Here is a 15,606-nt window from a genome sequence, read left to right on the forward strand (position 1 = left end):
TACAAATGCTCCAAATAGGTTATATAGTTAGTAGTTAATAGTTAGAAGAAGAAGAAGAAGAAGAAGAAGAAGAAGAAGAAGAAGAAGAATTTATTATTATTATTATTATTATTAATAATAATAATAATAATAATAATAATAATAATAATAATAATATCAGTAGTAGTAGTAGTAGTAGTAATTAAAGTGAAGTGGGATCGGTACAGGAGCTGCAGGAACTTCCCGCTCCACGTACCTTCGACTGTTTCCACCCGGGTGCTCTTAAGTGGTGCACAAGACTCGCTCGCCGGATGTTGACGGTCTCACACGTTGCTGCTCAGAGTTGGAGGAAGTTTCTAATCAATGTAGCTTTGTTTTCCGCTCAACCAAACCTCGCATTATTAAATCAGGATGTCGGCGTCGTTGATCAGGAGAGGACTGGAGCTGCTGAGCGACGATGTTAAAGGTCAGTCGAGTCTTTTAGCATGCTAGCTAAAATACAGGTGGCTAACATTAGCATCGGGGTCTTCTGTCACCCTGTTCTGTTGCATCTCTGCAGTTTACTGAGACAGGAAACTGACAAATTAATTCTCTTGTTACTTTATTTACAGTTATTGTTTCTTATTATCGATGTCTTCTTGCCTCTGTGTCCTGCCAGATGCCAGTAAAGCGAAGAAGAAGCAGAAGCAGCAGCAGACACCCAGCTCGGCCACGGCGATGAAGCTGGTGAGCACAAACCGGCAGGGAGTCACCAAGCAGGTCAAGAGGCTGCAGGGTCGTCTGGGTCCCGGCAAGAGCAAAGCTACAGTCAAAGACAAGAGGATCAAGTCTGCAGTGGGTCAGTGTGCTCGTCACAGCACAGTACATCTCTCACACGGGCTGTTTGAGAAGCATTTTATCTCTAATCGTCATGTTGATAATGACAATGCTGACTAAACTGAAGTTTAAGGATCTGTATCTGTATTGAAACCATATCAAACAGTAGATTCTCAGGCTGTTAAAGCTTTAGTTCACTTCATCGTCAGTGTTTATTGTGAATATTAGGGACAGTCAACAACATTAACATTATTAACTCTGCCAAGGAGGTTATGTTTTCAAGTGTTCCCACTTATTGGTTGGTTGTTTGGTTGGTCTTTCAGCAGAATTACGCGAAAACTACTGAGTAGATTTTCACGAAACTCGGATACAGGTTGAGTCTCCAACCAGATTAAACCTCATTAACTTTTGGTGTAGATCTGGACAAAGGGACAGATCCAGGAAGTGTTTTTGCCACTTTTTTCAGCACTTTCTGATGGAAAAGAAAAACCTACAGTTGTAGAGTTACCAACTTTTAACAAGTGCACAAAAATGCCAATTCTGATAAACCATCCTCCCCTAATACCGTCACATCAAGGTGACAATTAAAGAAAAAAAATTTAATAATTTGATTCCTTTTATCGTGACAGTATTAATTGTTGATGCGATGGCATGACTAGCAGCTCTCTGGTGTTTGTTTTACAAGTTCTGTTATACCTTGCTTTTAACGTGCTCTGTCTCTTCTTCTCTGGTGTTTATTGTAGAGGAGTTCAGGAAGAAGCAGGGGAAGAGCCACCTGAGTGATAACCTCAAGTATTTTTTAGAAACTGGCTACAAAGCAACAGATTCTGCCACTTTGAAGGTAAGAAAAGGCGGCGATCACTCACCTGTTACAGCTGTTATCTGTATTGATGATTAATTTATGTTCAATTCCAACACATGGCTTTTCATGTGTAGTTTTAAAGTACAGTTACAGAAAGATCTGACAGAAATATGATAATTCATCAGAGATTCATGTATTGTTTAATCATTTTCCTTCTTGTTACTGTGAGGTCCTGACTTGCTCTGTGTTTCACAAAGATCCTGAACCACAACACGGGGAGACAGTCCAGAGATCGCCCGGAGCGACCCGCCAAGAAGGCCAAGGAGCCGGAGTCTTTGTTCACAGAGGAGGAGTTCCAGCAGTTCCAGAAGGAATACTTTGGCAGGATGGTCGAGGAGAAGAAATAAAGTGCACGGACACACAACAGACACTGCAGCCACAGCGGAAACACCAGGGCTGCGTTTTGTGGATCCACTTGGATTTCTGGATGTTGGTTCAACTTCAATCAGCTCAACAATCGGACAAGAAACTTCAGAGGAGAAATATTTGTACCAGTTCAATCTGTGCTGATGTTATGAGTACAGACACATACTGATGCATTCAGGGGACATGGGATATGCAGCATTTTCCTGCCAAGATTTTTTTCTCCAAAATGTGTCAATGGTGAAAATATTGTACTGTATAATATGACATTATGTGTCATTAGTTAACACCTTAAAACCAGTCATTGGTCACTAGTCCTTTTACAAGAGAGAGTGCAGCTTATTCAAATGCTCTGTGCCTGATGATGTAGAGAAACTGCTCAATGCGTCTTATCACACCTTTTTTCATTCACTTCATTTTCACATACTGAAAATTAACCTTCATCAGAATTGTCGAGGAAACAAATAGACACAATAAAAGCTTTATTTTCTTGACATCATTTAACTTCTCCACAATTGACTGATATTCTGATTCTTCAGTGTATTACTCTGATGTTGTCGTCCATTGACAACTCCAGTCAGTTTGTACTAGAATTTAATTAAATTAAGGTGTTTCTTATTTTCTTGAAATATTTTTCAGTATCAAGAAACACAGGTTGACTTTGTTATTTTCATTCTTTGTGTATTTGCAATAAATTTCCACGCACTGTTTCAAAACGGTTGACTTTGCACTCATTTGACTGTGATCACAGCTCACTCAACTCTCTCCAGTAGATCAGGTTTAACTGATCAATCAACAGGCTTTAACGTTCAGATGAAGACAGATTTAAGTTTTAACTGCAGGTCCTCTAAAAGTGTCTTAAATTCACTTTTTATAAATATGAGCTGAATATAAATTCTGCCTGAAAATCCACATTTCTGATGTTACCATTATTTAAACCTACCACTGAACCTCATACTGTCTTTCCTGTTGGCAAACTAGATTCACATAACTCACTCTAACAACTATAATCCTTGGGCTGATTTTCCTCTGGACTAACTGCAGGAGATACAGGTCACCTGGTGGAGGAGACTGACTCCTGATTGAGGAGTGGAAGCAGCTGGGGACATTTCACTCCCAGCCAATCATGGTGTGACAACGCCCTTTATGTGAAGGCTTAGAAGAGGTGGGGGAACGGCACCCAGAGGACCAGGACCTGCCCCTGCCCCTGCCCCTGCCCCTGCCCCTGCCCCTGCCCCTGCCCCTGCCCCTGCCTTTGCCCCTGCCTCGCTGAGAACCTCATCCCCTTTAGATTGCCAGCCAGAAACTCTGGTCTGTTTAGGCCCTGTTGTGTGTTCTTGGCAGCTCCAACATCATTCCACTGAGGAAACTGTTTATTCTTGAACACCTTGAAACCCAAACCCCTGGACATTTTGTTTCACTGGGAAATCATTTCAGTTTGATTGTCCCCTGAAGAGGCATTTATTTATTGGTTTATTGTTGAAGTAGCTGACATTGGGATTATTGGGATTAGATTTACATGTTTTATGTTTATATTTTTATGCAGGCTGTTCTGGCCTATAAGGATTTTACTGCCAGTATCTGTATAAATCAGTATAAATCTTGAAAACGATCAAGAAAATCTGTCTTAAATTTGGGTAAAAATGATCCTTAAAGTCTTTACAATCATTGAATGCATCGGTGTGAAACCTACACACCCTGTTTAAGTGTTAGCAGTTGCTGTTTGGTGGTTGGTTGCAATAACTCAAAGTTATATCACTTAAGGATGAACACTTGTGTCACGCAATCTCACCATCAGCTTCGTTATGTGCAGAATGCGAATTAATCTTCATTCCAAAATCTGCAGATCTTTTAACGGGCTCGTAAACAAGAAGAATGCAGCTGCTCGACACAGCCATGAATGAATTGGACCATCTGAGATGTTTTCAAGTCTGACCTGTTTGGGGTTTTGGGATTAGCATCAGTGAATAGGTGGTGAAAATGAAAGAGTGCAGCAGAGGAGAGTGATCGCAGGACGACTCGGATACAGCAGGGAAAGTTGCACAACAATGTCCCGGGTAAGAAATAAGATATTTAAATCATCTTTGACGATTATTAACTATTTTTACGTTGACAATTAAACCTTGTTACTCTTTAACCAAAATGTCATTGGGACAAATTAATTTGAGTGATTGCACATTAAAAGAGTTTCTGGTTGTGATATGCAGCTCTGATGATCACATGGATTATTTTTGTTTTAAGATTTTTGAGATTTCTGCAGACACAGAATACAGTGGAGGTTTAAAAAAAAAAAAAATGTAGTTCTGCTGAAGGAGCAACATTCCTGTTCTCAGGTTAAGACATGTTTCAGCAGGTTTCAGTGAAATCACAACAAGTTTATGTAATGTGCAGTGTAAACCAGCGAATGACTCAGTCTTTTGTCCGGCACTTTCACATGTGTTGCATATATTAATAGATTAGAGAAGTGAATGTGCTTTTTACACACTTTTAACCAGTTCCTTGAACTTTCATGAGGAAAAAAAGAAACAAAACACAGATTACTATTATTAATATTAATATATATAACTCTTTAATATTATTTAAGGAAATTCTGTTTATATAACCGTTTATAGAAATTCCGTATATCTGGAGGGGATCTGTTATAAATCTGATCTGATTTTTATCTTTGTGTTTTAAGGTTGTTGGTTGCAGTCACGTTATTTCTACCTGATATCCCGTTGGCAGAAGTAAAAATTAGACAGTAATTTAGGATTATTAATCAAAGCAAAAGTGAAACCAGTAAACAGGTCGTGGGTGTGCCATCCAGAGATGTGATCCGTCTCCACTGGCCTGCTTGGCAAGATAATTAACAGTTCAGTTGTCTTTGATTCAACCTCAGCAAACCGTGTTCAGATCAGGAATGCAGATTAACAATGTTTCGTCTTCATCATATTTACTCACTGCTTGAAAACACTGCGACGCATTTGATAAGAATCGACAAAGCAGTTTTGTGAGGATGTCTAGATCACAGCCCTGATTGATAGAGTCTGTACAACATAAGTGCTTGAGTGATGCACCTCTCTTTCGGCAGCCACTTCCCGCGCCAAGGACACAGATTTTACATCTAGACAAAACGGAGGGCAGCAAGCCGATAAAATGCAGCTCCGGCCCTCAGTCGCCCACAAGATCCTCTAAGGTTGGTCTTCAATGATCTCCACATTCAGCAATGTTCTGTTTTACACTAATGAGATTGAATTTGCAAACACCCAACAAGCCTGAATATGTTTTTGGAACAAGACTCAGAATGTGTCTTTGTATCTTTGACACCAAAACACTGTGCCAGATACAAAGACTCATTATAATATTTATTTATAATGTTTGTTTATTCCCATTCAAACTCAGGGAGGTTTGGTCGGCTCGGCTCCTCCACCGGTGGCACCAAAGAAGTTCACCATCAAAAGGAGTCCAGGAGGGTTTGAGTCTGAAAATGACTACGTGGAAATAGTGGCGGTAATGTTTTTTTGTTTCAAAGTAGTTGTGATTTTGTCTCTCCTAGTTCACGCTGCAACAGTAGAGTGATCAGGGAATCTGAAAAAATCAGGAAATCTCAAGAGGCACACAGAGAAACCTCAAAATCGCATGTGCAGTAAGATTTAGTCAACATTTTGTAGACAAGTAGCGTTCAATGTCTCTACCAGGTGCAGCATGAGCAAACCTAGTGAGTGACATGATGTCTTACAGCTACCGAAACCACAAGATATTCTGGTTGTGTGTCTAACTGCTAAACACATGACACAAAACTGAAAAAAGTCAGTTTAGATGTGGTAAAAATCAAACAATTTTACTCAACAAAGCAAAACCACAAGCCCTGTATTTAGCTTCAGAGAGAATTACGCAACATGCAACGTTTCTGCGTCAAAGTGTCTGAAAATGACTAAACCTTTGGTGTATATTTCGTTGAGTCGTGCACTAACATTCATCCCGAATGTGGTTCAAACCCAGAGAAATCAGTCATTTGTGAGGAGAGAGGAAGGAACAAGTTACTTTTGTGCACATAACATGAATGAAACTGTAGAATGTGACTCAGTCCGTGAATATTTCTGTCTAGATTTTCAGCAGCACTGGTGGTTGTTGGTGGGTGTTTGGTTTAGACTGAGAGGTGTCTAGCAGCCGAAATCACAACTATGTGATTTTTAAATAAGATTAAAAAGTTGAAGTGAAAGTAAAAAGTGGATAAGGAATCGTCGAGTGGAAATTATTTTACAAACACCTGTCACACACACGAAAAATATATTATTTCTTGATTCACTTACAGCTGAATGGTTTGTCATTTTTTCAGGTGATGGCTGAACAGTCGATTGATAATAAGTGTAAAGCAACACCTCCTCCTCTGCCTCCTCCAAGATCTCCAAAAGAACAGGCTGACGACAAACCTGAAACCCTGGTAACTATTTCACAACCACTCAGATATTTCACCATAACAAGCTGATATAACTGAAGCTGCGTTTTATCTCTCCTCTTCAACCAGGACACCAAGTCTTTGCTGGAGAGGTGGAAGACTGTGAAACGTGAGTCAGAAAACCAGTTTGAAATGTGATATGTTTGATGTTCGTTCTTGTGTTTGGTAACTTACCGTGTCGTTGCCTTACAGCCTGGAAGGATCTGTGCAAAGACCTCAAACTTAAAGGATACAGTGAAACAAAGTAAATTGTTACATTTTATATTTCTATAATTGAGGCAGGTTGGTGCTCTTAGGTAAACGCTAATGTCAGAATGCTAATATGCTCAATATACCAGAGGTGATAGGTGGATGTTTTGCAGGCATTGTGTTTGCCTTGTTCACTGTGTTAGCTTAGCATGTTAGCATTTGACATATTTGCTAACTGGCTCTAGAAATCAAGTGTATATGAGGCTGATGGAAGCATCTTTTTTCAAGCAGTTGGTCGACATGTACATGAAAGGCCCTTTAGGAGCCTGGCTGGGTGGTGTTGCTGACTCAGAATGTTTTCACAACACATTGCAGGATCATCAGTGTTAAAGCTGAACACCTTTACATGGGCATCCAGGTTTACAACCTCCTGCTGTCTGCACGTGGCGGCGACCTGAAGGAACAAACTGCTGAGATGCTCTGCATTGCTGACAACTTGGACAAGGTAACGAGACCAAGTGAGATAAAATGGCATCAGGTCAAGTCAATCTAAGTATAATCAAAATGTTAGCCATTTTTGAGAATAATGAATTATGGCTGTCAATCATAGTTTCATTCAGATCAATCATGTATCACTGAGCATGACGAGTCTGTCCCAATACTTTTGCCGTTTTTGAAAACTATACCAGATGCATTCCCTTTTAAAGGTTTCAAAGGGTACAAAGATCGCCGGCATCACAGGTGGGGCTACAACCGTAGCAGGAGGTGTGGCAGCAGCAGCCGGGGTGATCCTGTCTCCACTGACACTGGGAGCCTCACTAGCTCTGACCGCCGTCGGGGTCGGCGTGGCTGCAGCCGGCGGCATCACGGGTGCATCAGCAGCCATCGCCAACAAGGTGACCAGATGTGAAAACACACTCCACCGGTTCATTTTGGCTTTGTTTGTGGTTTGTGTTTGGTAGGTGGCAAAAGAGACTGTCAATGCTTTCAAGGGTATGGTGTATTAAATCTGAGCTTTTGTATTCCACTGTACATATGGATGTCCAGGCAAACAGAGTAGATGATGAATTTTAATTTTGAGGTGTAATTTTTTCTTCACTTCCACAAAATGTTAAAAACTCAGAGGTTTGAACTATCCCTTCTCCTTATCCCAGCTACTAATGAAACAGAGATAAAAATAGAAATATAAAAGAATATGCATATATAAATACCCAGTATAACTACCTCATACTAAGAATCCTGGTAACAAAACATCATGCTCAAGGTTTGACAGACAAGGGACATTCATTCAGATATGGAGCAGGAAGAGAACAAAAAAAAAGCCTCTGATCAAAAACTCCTGAAATCTGTTCCTCCAGGTCAACGTCACTCAGGACAAGAAGAAAATAGAGAAGACCTTCCAGGAGTACGAGTGCCTCATGGAGGATATTCAGAATTGCTTGAAGTTCATCGATGAGGGCATGAAGCAGCTACAGCAGCATGACCTGTCCGTCCTGAGTGAAGCCAGGAAGGATTCGGCAAGGGTGGCCAAGGTGGTGCAGCTCGCCACTTCAGGAGGAGGAAGTACCAGAGCCATAGAGGCTAACAGTAAGGCCTCTGGGATGATGCAAGGCCTCGCACTAGGCCTTGATATGCACTTCATCCAGGGAAAGGATGGTAATAAGCTGAAGAAGGGCCACGAGTCGAAGCTGGCGAGGAAAATCCGCAGCCTCTCAGAGGATCTCAATACAGCTTTGGATGAGCTCATGCAACTCAGAGACTTGTACAGTACGCAAGTTTCTGTGGAGTAAATGTTTCTCAGTTTACGGACCTTTTCTGACTAATTTCAGCTTCATGCTTTTATATGCGTATGTAATTTGTCAGATATTTACATTTATATAGCCCAAATGTAAATTACCATTCTTTGCTGATATTTTTTCTACTTAACTTTTTATGTGTATATTCTACTTTACTTTATCTCATTTTTTCAAAGACATACGTTGTCTACTGTATAACCTCCTGTTGTTGCATCTTCAGACTGGAACTGATCTTGAAGTTTTAATTGGACCAGACATAATTATTAAAAATGTGTGTGTATGGTTTTGTAATATGCTTTTTTTTAATATTATTCATCTGGAATTTTCTATTAAATCTTTGCCTTTAAGACACTTGTGAACTTTGTTTTGTTTAACCTCTCAAGGTTTAAGTATTTGGTATTATTTATTATTTAGGTGCGCTGTTGCACATTGTCATAAAAGACTTGATTTGAAATGCATTTCACTACACACAACTAACCACCAGAGGGCAGTCTGGTTCTCACCCCAGTAAACCATGATGGCCGGGTTCATGGAGTTTAACCAACAGCTGCAATGAATTCTCAAGAGAGACTGAATGTTACTGATGCAGAAATATACCAACATCTGATATAAGAGTACAGTCTAAAGCTCTGGTGCAGGAACAGTCCGGAGAAATGGTGAAGAAAAGATCATGAACATTAATTTATACACAACAACATGATTTAGTGACTTTAAAAAAAGCCTATAAATAATACTTTAGAATCATTAACTGTAGTTTTTTGATAGATGGATGGATGCAGGGGGGAGTCAAACAGGCTAAATGTAACTGTTTTGACTATTTAATTAGAAACATGCCTCAAAAATAACTGCACATGGAAAATAAAATAAAGTGCTATATCTACATTGAAATACTTTTTTTTCACGATGGAAAAGTATCTTGAAGTTGTATTATGTAATCTAAGTTAAGGTCTATGCCTCTTCATCCGACACTGACATTTGTAGAAGAGTCAGAAAGCGGCTCCATCTTTAATGTTTACATTCTGGATTTGACCTACATTTGGCACTTCGTGCTTAAAGCCCCATATGGGTCTATTTTGTCAGCTGTATAGACGCTCTATACATCTAACCAATCGCAAGCAAGAGTCGAGCGGAGCAATCGCGGTGGTTCGCGTGTTTGGGTCAACTCTACGCTACAACCCTCACCAAGCGGGACGGGGCTTTGTTTAGTCGTTGCTTGTAAATTCACTTTTCTGAAAAGAAAACTCCTCCCATCTGTGCTGCTGCTTACAACGGAAACAAACGCTCCTGCGGAGTGATACCGCGGAGGAATGCGGCCGGCGGTGTTTCGGCACTATATATGAGAGCGTCACTTCGCCCGCCCGTCCTTCGATCCCACAACATTAACAGAAATCCCAGACGCACCGTGGACGATCTCCCGCGCTAAAATGGCAGAGTGAAGGCGTGCGGCTATCCTTGCAGCGGCAAAAACCCGGCAGTGCAGCGGCTAAGTGCACTGGCTATTTCTGGCAAAATGGCGTAAGTTTCTTTTCAATACATTTCACCAACGCGAGTGCGTCTGGCTTCGACCGGCACAAATGTCAACTTCACGGACTAGTGTAGATAAAGTTAACAGACTTGTTGAGTGCGGTTGAGACCGCTGGATGTCATCCAGTATCACACAACACCGCGGATAGGATTAATTTACAGCTGGCTCCAGATGTGTAGCTTCATTTCCTGTTTTGGGGTTGATGGTAGTGTCAGATTACAGGCTGTCAGTTGAAGTAGATAATGTAGGTCCCAGCCGGCGCGACAGTTTCTCGTCCTTGTCTTTTTGTAGTCGGCGTTGTGTTTTAACGTTTTTCTCGGTAGAAAGCGACTCATTGTTAAACCTCTCGTGTATATTTTTTTACAGCGACAACAAGGCTGTTCGCAGTTTTTTCCCCAACATCGGTAGTGTTTGTGTGTACTTAACACTTGACAACGTGGCGTGTCCAAAATGGCGCGCACTGTCCTTTTCACTCAGCCCTCGCACAGATGGCTCTGTTGTGAAAATGGCGGTTGCCCTCCCACATCCTCGCCGTCAGCCGTTGAGGAGGGCGGGGCTACCGGCAAAGCATGACCAAATTAGGTAATATTATCCCCCGGTGGAGGGCGGGGCGTTTCCCATCAACGCCGCTTTGACACTTCAGAGAAAGAGATTAGCCAAAATTAGCCTCCCCTCCCCCTCATGAGAGGCGCTAACAGCATTAACACCCTGAGCACACAGCTAATATGAAAGTTTGCGTGATGGCTGTTGTTCACGAAATATTTTCCAGGAAGTACAAACACTATGGCGAGGTTTTGAAATATACATAGATGTAGTTGGATCCCTTCAAAGTATCACTAGCCACGTGATTTATAATTCATTCATTGTTCCCCTATACCCTTATTTTAAGATTAAACATGCCTGTTGAGGCTTGTTGTGTAGTGGTGGATGTTCATTAGTTTGGCAGCAGCTGTCAATACGTTTCTGCTGAAAATTAAACCCGAAATACATCAGTGCTGAAACTGTGTAGTCCTTTTTTTCCTCTCCATAACATGCCTCGCATCTCTGCATCTCCTTTTCACACAGGTCTCTCTCAGCAACCACCCTCAGCTTTGCTGCAGTCGACAGCAGTACCGAACCGCTCGACTTCCTATCGTCAGCAGACACTCCTCTGTCTTTATTCACCCTTTTACGACTACCACTGACCAGCAGCAGCCATGACACTCCAGCTGGCCTTGGAGGACGTGGAGGCCCTGTACTTAGGTTGGTGTTGTGATGACAAATGTTCCCAAAACACTACTTCCAAGTTAGAAAGTGTGGCAAATCAATTAACTTGACACCTGAACTTGAAAATACTAATATGTTATGATACTAAATGTGGACGTCTTTGTCCACAGGGCACTCGTTTCTGACGGCTGACCCCATGGGGCCCCTTCTGGACCAAGATGAAGAAGAAGCTCTTTCTCCCTCCTCCTCTCTAGAGGGGAAGGCACCAGCTTCGCCCCCCCTCTCTTTCTCCTCCTATGCGTCTTCCCTGTCTCCCTACCAGACCTTGTCGTCCTCCCCACACTCCTCTGCCTCCCCACCTCCCTCTCCTCCCACGTCCTCATTCCTGGGAACCAAGGCCAGAGCGGACTCCCTGTCCCTCACCTGGCTGGGTGCCAGCGACCTGCTCGACGCCCAAGTTGGAGCAGACGATGGTAAAGGTGAGCGAGAAGTGAGATTTCCTTGTTTGTAAAGCAGGATGTTTCAGTTGAGGTGAGCAGAAATTGCATGAGAATGGATAAAGATATGGAGTGAAATCTAGCTCTAAATTAAATGATGCCGATTTACAAAGTGAAATTACATGACGCTGAAAACGTCTGTGGGGGAAAAAGTCTGGGAGCTAGAATGTTTCCACCACTCCCCTTTTTAAAATTGAAGTTGGGAATGCAAATTGCTTTCAGGCCAGCTGTAAATATTTTATGTGGGTGGTTTTGTGTTGGTAAAGCAGTAATGGTGCCCTGCAGGCAGCACGTTGTAGATGTTCAATTGTGGTTTGTATAAAGTCACAATGTCCCTTCTTTTTTTTTAAACCGGTGCCACATTGTGATACTCCTGTAGTCAGAAATTAAGGCAAACATTCTTGTCCCTTTACACACCACACACTTTGTGAGAGACTCACATTCAAGGTGCAAATGAGTAGCTGGTAGGTGTGGTGTGTTGTGAAGAACAGTCATTGGGTAGCAGCTGGCAGGTGTGGCTCTAGTGTGCAGTTGAGACTGCCTTGAACTGGTTTTGTAAAGTGTAGGCACACAATGACTCATCTCTTTGTTGCAGTGTTCTCAGTCATTAATTTGAAGATCAGTGTGGCTCTTAGCATCTGCGTACAAGTTCAAGGTTCCACGTGTCCTAGGCGTACAAAACGTGACTTGTGCTTGAGGTCATCATCGAATACATTATTATTAAGGCACTGAGTATGACGTGAAATACATTCCAGCAGTTTTTGCAAATCGATCACCAGATAGGACTCTTAATGCTTGAAGTGATTTGCGTGTATCACTTGATGTATATCACAATTGTTTTTCATCAAATATTAATGAATACATCTTCTCTGTCAGCAGATGATGAGTTTGCGGGCATGGACTGGGTGACAGAAAAAATTGATCTGAGTGAATTTGACCTGGATTCCCTCATTGGGTCCTGCTCCTCTGATGAGTCTCCCAGCTCCCCTGAGGATATCCTGGCCTCCCTAGAGTCCCACATGAATCTGGAGCTGGGCCTGTCCCTGCCCAGTATCCCCGCTCTGCCCCTGGAGCTCCCTCTCCCTGTGGCAGCTGAGGCCAAGAAGATGGAGTTGGGTCCACATCAGGAGGTTGTTATGAAGTCTGAGCCTCCTTCCCCAGTTCCCTTGCCAACTCCCCCCTCTCCAGCCTACACATTAGAGCTGGGGAGTGAAGTCGATGTCCTGGATGTGGAGAAAACAGCCACACCCCTCACAGCCACCATTATTCCAGATCCCAGTGGAAGCATTCAGACCACCAGCCCCATTGTGCTCTCTCTTCCCCCCTCTGGCCACATTGTGGTGGTGCTCACCAACAAAGACGAGCCCTCCCTGATGTCTCTCCCCGACCAGTCCAGTCAAATTTCCTCATCAAGCGATTGCGACAGCGACTCCGGCATTGAGTCAGTTGTAAGCTCACCTACTCGACATCCCTCCCCTCCTCCTACCCCCTCTTTAACAGCTGGATCCTCCAGGACCAAACCCTACTCCAAACCAGAGCCTGCCGATTCTTCCTCCCCCTCTGCCAAGACCAAGGTCAAATCGGTGTCTGGTGCTCCAAAGGTGGTGGAGAAGAAAATAAAGAAGATGGAGCAGAACAAGACAGCAGCCACTCGCTACAGACAGAAGAAGAGGGTCGAACAGGAGTTGCTTTCTACAGAGCTCGAAGGGTTACAGAAGAGGAACCATGAGTTGACGGAGAAGGCGGAATCCATCAGCCGAGAGATTCAGTACCTGAAGGACCTGATGGAGGAAGTCCGTAAGCACCGCCGTGGAAAGACGAGCTCAGTGGCATAGTAACCAGATTGTGTGCAAAGCATAGTCTGCTGTTGCAGAGTAGTGACTGCGGTGTTTCTACTCCATTACTCGCATGCCATAGCAAAGTCCACTTCAGGATTAGAAGAACGGCATGCAAGGGTGGATGTATGAAACTCGCTACTGACCAGGAAAGAGGGAATGGCTGGATGGACGGTGAAAAGCCTCTGAAAGTTGATGAGATTAGTGTAGAGCAGGGGGCTGGGAGGTAGTCAGGTGAAGCATCTGTACATGCTTGTCTCCCAGTCCCCTGTTAGTTCCCCATAATGTACTTCCTGTCTTAATAGCAGTACTTGTACAAACTGGCAGGCTGTATATTTGTCGTTGTAGACTAGGCATGCGAATCATGACTCACCGTAGCTCCCGATAGTGTAGTGTATTTGTGACCCTTTTGACAAGATATTCCCTCACAGTATCAGTCGATATCCAAACCTAAGCACAGCTTCAGTAAACTCTTGTGTCATTAAAGTGAGATACCACGTCTACCTTGTTGTTACCCACTCCTCTTTAACCCAGTGTCACCCCATGACCTTCTTCTTAACAGCTTCAAGTCCAGAAAGGGGCCTCAACATATTAATGAAATCTTGATGTTACACTGTCACCATGTTTTCTTTTTTGTTTTGTGTATATAGTTTTCACCTCCTTTTTCTTGCTGATCGTGGCTTTTTGTTATTTAATGCTGCATTAAACATGATAACGTCTGGAGTAGTGTGGAGTGTCTTAACACAACTCTTTTGGCTTGTAAAAAAGCTCATCTTTTTCTAATAAACATCTATCAGTGCTCAAGTGAAGTGTGTGTGTGTGATGTGCTTTACTGACATCAACATATTAACAGGAGTCTAAATGTCAGAAAATACGGGACTTAACATTGATGTTGCTAATTTTAATCCAGTCAGCAGTTAAAATAAGATGGTTGTCATAGTGACTGAAAATCTAAACATTAAAGGTATAAGACGCTGCAGTTTGAGAAGGAATGAATGATTGTGCCAGGTATTTTAATGATAAATTGATTTCCAAAATTCATATAGAATGATTTATCAGCTAGTTTATATCATATAAGCAAGTATTAAGCTGTTATTAAATGTTTGATACATAAACCAAGAAGGTAGCATGATTACAAAAGTGTGAAAACCATCCTGCTGAATGTACAACAAAATATGGTTTCTATCAAAAGTATTGACATGTAGTTGTGCTGACAGTAGTACATGTTGTGTATAAGGGGAAAACCTATAATCTCAAATATGAGCACAGTAAAATCTAAAGCTCTAAATATGACTTGTGTGCATTATTAGTCTGGTTTGAAGAAGGGAAATATAAAACATACAACTGGAGAAGGTGTAGGGGAATGTTCAGTGTTCTTTCCCCGTCTGTCCTTACTACTGTTTACTGTACTAATATTTGCATGTTCCACACATGAGTCACACAGCTTCTGCGTCTAAGCTTTGTTTGGTTTTGTTAATTAAACAGCAGTGAAATAAAGCTTGTGTGTCAGTGCCAGGAAAAGGGGTGTGAACACAGGATGGAGGGAAGACCGGAACATACCTGTTGGTTGCAAGATATATTAGATTCTGGAACAAGACTAGACGGTCATTCTTCAAGACTGCTATGAATCTTACTCACTCTTATTAACCCACACACAAAATGTCACTTTGTGTGTGTGTAAAGTTTCCCCTGACTTAGAAAACAAGTTAGTACTTGTTAATTTTAAGGTGCAAAAAGCAGAACTGAAGTCCCTGTGTCACTGCCTGGAGCCAAATCTGCATTTTTCTGTCAGGAAAGGAGAGGTGGGGGGACGAAAGCGAGAAACACCTGGGCATAAGTGTTACGAGAAGGGCCTTGTAATTGCGAAACCAGGCGACACTGACCAGTCTCACACTTCTCGCAGGCGGATGTCAAAGACACAGGATGGAAGGAAACACAACATGTGGGGGGTTGAGCTACAGATGTTTCGGTCCACAGTGCCACAGATGTGGAAATCAGCCACCTTCAGAGCATGAACAGCCTGTGTTACTGATATCAAAATGGTATATAAGTTGACATAGTGTTTCTTATTTCAGCAATATTTGAAGTGAGGATTGGTTT

At 42.3% G+C, this 15,606-nt stretch overlaps 3 protein-coding genes across 6 annotated transcripts; all 3 read left to right on the forward strand.

Annotated features, from left to right (window-relative positions):
* Window positions 1-252: 252 nt before the first annotated feature.
* On the forward strand, window positions 253-2,524 carry rps19bp1 (ribosomal protein S19 binding protein 1). The gene is made up of 4 exons (XM_037078870.1): window positions 253-445; window positions 638-817; window positions 1,539-1,636; window positions 1,855-2,524. The coding sequence occupies exons 1-4, from the start codon at window positions 391-393 to the stop codon at window positions 2,002-2,004; spliced, it is 483 nt and encodes a 160-aa protein (XP_036934765.1). The 5' UTR covers window positions 253-390; the 3' UTR covers window positions 2,005-2,524.
* A 358-nt stretch (window positions 2,525-2,882) lies between these two features.
* Window positions 2,883-8,790, forward strand: LOC119008301 (apolipoprotein L3-like). Of its 3 annotated transcripts, none has more exons than XM_037078447.1 (10): window positions 2,883-3,657; window positions 3,867-4,077; window positions 5,091-5,195; window positions 5,402-5,509; window positions 6,339-6,443; window positions 6,528-6,567; window positions 6,651-6,702; window positions 7,023-7,152; window positions 7,355-7,543; window positions 8,006-8,790. In XM_037078447.1, the coding sequence occupies exons 2-10, from the start codon at window positions 4,069-4,071 to the stop codon at window positions 8,435-8,437; spliced, it is 1,170 nt and encodes a 389-aa protein (XP_036934342.1). In that variant the 5' UTR covers window positions 2,883-3,657; window positions 3,867-4,068; the 3' UTR covers window positions 8,438-8,790. The 3 variants fall into 3 exon arrangements, with proteins under 3 accessions (XP_036934342.1, XP_036934421.1, XP_036934511.1); XM_037078526.1 differs by having other exon boundaries at window positions 2,883-3,331; XM_037078616.1 differs by lacking the exon at window positions 5,091-5,195 and having other exon boundaries at window positions 2,883-4,077.
* Window positions 8,791-9,792: 1,002 nt separating this feature from the next.
* On the forward strand, window positions 9,793-14,315 carry atf4a (activating transcription factor 4a). 2 transcript variants are annotated; one of them, XM_037078274.1, is made up of 4 exons: window positions 9,793-9,958; window positions 11,034-11,210; window positions 11,345-11,653; window positions 12,548-14,315. In XM_037078274.1, exons 2-4 carry the CDS (start codon window positions 11,165-11,167, stop codon window positions 13,504-13,506), a joined length of 1,314 nt encoding a protein of 437 aa, XP_036934169.1. In that variant the 5' UTR covers window positions 9,793-9,958; window positions 11,034-11,164; the 3' UTR covers window positions 13,507-14,315. The 2 variants fall into 2 exon arrangements, with proteins under 2 accessions (XP_036934169.1, XP_036934222.1); XM_037078327.1 differs by having other exon boundaries at window positions 12,551-14,315.
* The last annotated feature ends 1,291 nt before the right edge of the window (window positions 14,316-15,606 follow it).

This window comes from Acanthopagrus latus, chromosome 1 (assembly GCF_904848185.1).
Source record: "Acanthopagrus latus isolate v.2019 chromosome 1, fAcaLat1.1, whole genome shotgun sequence".
In the NCBI taxonomy this organism is placed as follows: domain Eukaryota; kingdom Metazoa; phylum Chordata; class Actinopteri; order Spariformes; family Sparidae; genus Acanthopagrus; species Acanthopagrus latus.